This window comes from Oncorhynchus clarkii, unplaced genomic scaffold, assembly GCF_045791955.1.
Source record: "Oncorhynchus clarkii lewisi isolate Uvic-CL-2024 unplaced genomic scaffold, UVic_Ocla_1.0 unplaced_contig_5680_pilon_pilon, whole genome shotgun sequence".
NCBI classification, from domain to species: domain Eukaryota; kingdom Metazoa; phylum Chordata; class Actinopteri; order Salmoniformes; family Salmonidae; genus Oncorhynchus; species Oncorhynchus clarkii.
The window spans coordinates 115,001-120,106 of NW_027260990.1; the positions used below are offsets into that span (position 1 = coordinate 115,001).

The 5,106-nt window shown below is 40.0% G+C and overlaps 1 protein-coding gene across 1 annotated transcript in view; it reads left to right on the forward strand.

Moving 5' to 3' along the window:
* The window catches only part of LOC139402819 (caspase-14-like), an 8,601-nt gene extending 4,008 nt beyond the window's left edge, over nt 1–4,593 (forward strand). Inside the window, exons 4-6 of the mRNA XM_071146745.1 lie at nt 2,606–2,746; nt 3,803–3,915; nt 4,280–4,593. Coding sequence (XP_071002846.1) covers nt 2,606–2,746; nt 3,803–3,915; nt 4,280–4,459 — 434 coding nt within the window. The 3' untranslated portion in view covers nt 4,460–4,593. The remainder of the gene's footprint in view (nt 1–2,605; nt 2,747–3,802; nt 3,916–4,279) is intronic.
* Nucleotides 4,594–5,106: the final 513 nt, after the last annotated feature.

Genomic DNA, 5,106 nt, shown 5'->3' on the forward strand with positions numbered 1-5,106 from the left:
TTGACTTGGTGTGTCTAGCTCATAGGTTAATCAGCAAGCGTGGTGGAATTGACTTGGTGTGTCTAGCTCATAGGTTAATCAGCAAGCTTGGTGGAATTGACTTGGTGTGTCTAGCTCATAGGTTAATCAGCAAGCTTGGTGGAATTGACTTGGTGTGTCTAGCTCATAGGCTGAAGTTAATAGTTGAATGACATTCCCCACGCTTGACAATAGTAAAGGAGGAAGAGACGATGATGTGATGATGTAACAATGTAAGCATTACCATAGTAACATCTGCTATGTGAGATAGGTGAGACGTGATGATGTAACAATGTAAACATTACCATAGTAACATCTGCTATGTGAGATAGGTGAGACGTGATGATGTAACAATGTAAACATTACCATAGTAACATCTGCTATGTGAGATAGGTGAGACGTGATGATGTAACAATGTAAACATTACCATAGTAACATCTGCTATGGGAGATAGGTGAGACGTGATGATGTAACAATGTAAACATTACCATAGTAACATCTGCTATGGGAGATAGGTGAGACATGATGATGTAACAATGTAAACATTACCATAGTAACATCTGCTATGGGAGATAGGTGAGACGTGATGATGTAACAATGTAAACATTACCATAGTAACATCTGCTATGTGAGATAGGTGAGACGTGATGATGTAACAATGTAAACATTACCATAGTAACATCTGCTATGTGAGATAGGTGAGACGTGATGATGTAACAATGTAAACATTACCATAGTAACATCTGCTATGTGAGATAGGTGAGACGTGATGATGTAACAATGTAAACATTACCATAGTAACATCTGCTATGTGAGATAGGTGAGACGTGATGATGTAACAATGTAAACATTACCATAGTAACATCTGCTATGTGAGATAGGTGAGACGTGATGATGTAACAATGTAAACATTACCATAGTAACATCTGCTATGTGAGATAGGTGAGACGTGATGATGTAACAATGTAAACATTACCATAGTAACATCTGCTATGTGAGATAGGTGAGACGTGATGATGTAACAATGTAAACATGACCATAGTAACATCTGCTATGTGAGATAGGTGAGACGTGATGATGTAACAATGTAAACATTACCATAGTAACATCTGCTATGTGAGATAGGTGAGACGTGATGATGTAACAATGTAAACATTACCATAGTAACATCTGCTATGTGAGATAGGTGAGACGTGATGATGTAACAATGTAAACATTACCATAGTAACATCTGCTATGTGAGATAGGTGAGACGTGATGATGTAACAATGTAAACATTACCATAGTAACATCTGCTATGTGAGATAGGTGAGACGTGATGATGTAACAATGTAAACATTACCATAGTAACATCTGCTATGTGAGATAGGTGAGACGTGATGATGTAACAATGTAAACATTACCATAGTAACATCTGCTATGTGAGATAAAAAGCGATGTGAATTATATTTTATATTACTGGATGAATTTAAGTGACAAGCCATTCAGACAATCCTGATTGATCGTAAACTACATTATACTGACATTTTATTTAAAACTGTATTTTATTATTTCACCTTTATTTAACCAGGTAGGCAAGTTGAGAACAAGTTCTCATTTACAACTGCGACCTGGCCAAGATCAAGCAAAGCAGTGTGAAAACAACAACACAGAGTTACACATGGGATAAACAAACGTACAGTCAATAACACAATAGAAAAGAAAAATAGAAAAATCTATGTACAGTGTGTGCAAATGTAGAAGAGTAGAGAGGTAAGGCAATAAATAGGCCATAGAGGTGAAAATAATTACAATTTAGCATTTACACTGGAGTGATAGATGTGCAGATGATGATGTGCAAGTAGAGATACTGGGGTGCAAAAGAGCAAGAGGATAAGTAACAATATGGGGATGAGGTAGTCGGATGTGCTATTTACAGATTGGCTGTTTACATGTACAGTGATCGGTAAGCTGCTCTGACAGCTGATGCTTAAAGTTAGAGAGGGAGATATAAGACTCCAGCTTCAGTGATTTATGCAGTTTGCTCCAGTCATTGGCAGCAGAGAACTGGAAGGAAAGGCGGACAAAGGAGGTGTTGGCTTTGGGGATGACCAGTGCAATATACCTGCTGGAGCGCGTGCTATGGGTGGGTGTTGCTATGGTGATCAGTGAGCTGAGATAAGGCGGGGCTTTACCCAGCAAATACTTATAGATGATCATTGATATATGCAGAGAAAAGAGTCGGCCCGAGAATTGAACCCTGTGGCACCCCCATAGAGACTGCCAGGGGTCCGGACACCAGTCCGATTTGACACACTGAACTCTATCTGAGAAGTATTTAGTGAACCAGGCGAGGCAGTCATTAGAGAAGCCAAGGCTATTGAGACTGCCGATAAGAATGCGGTGATTGACAGAGTCGAAAGTCTTGGCCAGGTCGATGAAAACGGCTGCACAGTACTGTCTTTTATCGATGGTGGTTATGATATGTTTACAAAACCACCTGACTGACCCCCAGTCAAGTCCTAAATGCTCCCATCTATAATCATGATACTACTACGTTTACTATAGGATTAATGGAGACTAACTGTTTACCATGTTTATGTTGAAGGTAATCATGATACTGGAGTTCACTTTGATTCTGCTGCTGATGAAAAACTATCAAAGGAAGCCATGGCCACAAAAGAGTACCGGTCGACTCGGGTGCCACCGTGCATCAATGACATGCTGGTTGCATATGCAGCCATGACAGGTAACTACACACAATACCCCATAATGACATCACAATATCCCATAATGACATCACAATACCCCATAATGACATCACAATACCCCATAATGACATCACAATACCCCATAATGACAAAGTGAAAACAAGTTGATACATTTTTGCAAATGTATTAAAAATAAACAGGAAATACCTTATTTACATTGACACAAGTATTCAGACCCTTTGCTATGAGACTCGAAATTGAGCTCAGGTGCATCCTGTTTCCATTGATCATCCTTTAGATGTTTCTACAACTTGATTGGAGTCCACCTGTGGTACATTCAATTGATTTATATATATGAAAACAAGTTGATACAAGATATAAATTAGCAAAACAATGGGGTGCAGATTGATGAGGAAAAAAAACTATTTAACAATGTTTTGAATAAGGCTGTAACACAATGTGGAAGAAGGAAAGGTGGGTTAATACAAAGGCAGTGTGTGTGTGGTGTGTGTGTGTGTGTGGGTGTGGTGTGTGTGTGTGTGTGTGTGTGTGTGTGTTTGCGTGTGTGTGTGGTGTGTGTTTGTGGGGGTTTGTGTGGGTGTTTGGTGTGTAAACAGGTGTTGTAATAGTTCTGCAAAAGGACAGGTCATTGACAGATAATGTTATTCTGATAGATTACGTGGGCATGATGAACAGCACCTCTGGGTCATTGACAGATAATGTTCTTCTTATAGATTACGTGGGCATGATGAACAGCACCTCTGGGTCATTGACAGATACTGTTATTCCGATAGATTACGTGGGCATGATGAACAGCACCTCTGGGTCATTGACAGATACTGTTATTCCGATAGATTACGTGGGCATGATGAACAGCACCTCTGGGTCATTGACAGATACTGTTATTCCGATAGATTACGTGGGCATGATGAACAGCACCTCTGGGTCATTGACAGATACTGTTATTCCGATAGATTACGTGGGCATGATGAACAGCACCTCTGGGTCATTGACAGATACTGTTATTCCGATAGATTACGTGGGCATGATGAACAGCACCTCTGGGTCATTGACAGATAATGTTATTCTGATAGATTACGTGGGCATGATGAACAGCACCTCTGGGTCACGTATGATTTACAACATTAGTCAAGTGTTTTCCTCACCTGGTGCAGCTGAAGAACATGTCTACAACTTGTTTGTGAAGGTACAGTGTTCATTCAAAGTTATTTTTTGTTGGCACCTTTTCCTGAGTGACGTCTAACATTCAAATCATTGTTAAAGCTATAATCTGGGATTCTGTTCCATTCTTGATATGATGATGACCCATTTGACTCTTGAAGAATATAACGGAAAAAAATACATCAGAAATGTGTTTTTCCTTTCTTAAACTCAACATGGAAGATTTGATTCCTCCAATGTTTACAAACAACACCAAAAAACAATCTGGAACAACATTATGCAAATCAAAGACGCTTCCCCGTAAACTCAGTTCGGGAAAACCACAAACCCGGCAACATATGATTTCCAGCCTGTATGTAGTGATCATACTTCAATTTGTGAACCCGCAGGCCAACGCAAAGATGGTGGCAACACCCGTAGATGTCACAGTCGATGAAGGGAAGCCGACTCAGAGAACGGAACGTCGTAAAATAATTATGACAATGGAATCCACCCTCAGGAAAACCCTTTACTTGAGAAGTTCAAATGAATCTGGTGTTAAAACTATTGAACAGAAGGGAAGGAAGTAGATTTATTTGAGCTTCCTGTTCTCAGCATAACTTGTTACATGTTATTTCCTTGCTCTATTTGTCTACAAGGTCTTCCCACTGTAATATTCCTCCATTTCTTTGGGCATTTTAAGAAATTCTTAAACCAGTAGTCAAATAAATGTACAGATTATTCAGTGGTCACCAACCTTTAATCTACCACACAGATGGTTGTTTTAAAAACACAACTTAAAAAAAAAAACTTGAGCCTTAACATGAACCAATTAAAGACAGGACTGGAGCATTGGGGTTTGTGCAGTAGGCAAGGCACAATACATTATCACTGCATATTGGCTGTGCTTGGAATTGCCCTGCCAATGCTGTTCTTCACAGACCATTTTGAAGTATGATATGATAAATGTGTAGGTATATATATAACGCCGCTGTTAATAACGACACGTGTTCTATGACACGTGAGACACAGCTGAGTGAGCTTGGTCATTTCTGTTTTACTGGACTGATGACGGTCAGTCTGAGGGGAGGGAGGGAAGAGGCTGCCTCTCACCTGACTCACCGTCTCTCTGCTCTCCCTCCCTAACCTTTAGAAAAGGGGACACAGCTGAGTGAGCGTGGTCATTTCTGTTTTACTGGACTGATGGCCTGCATATGACGGTCAGTCTGAGGGGAGG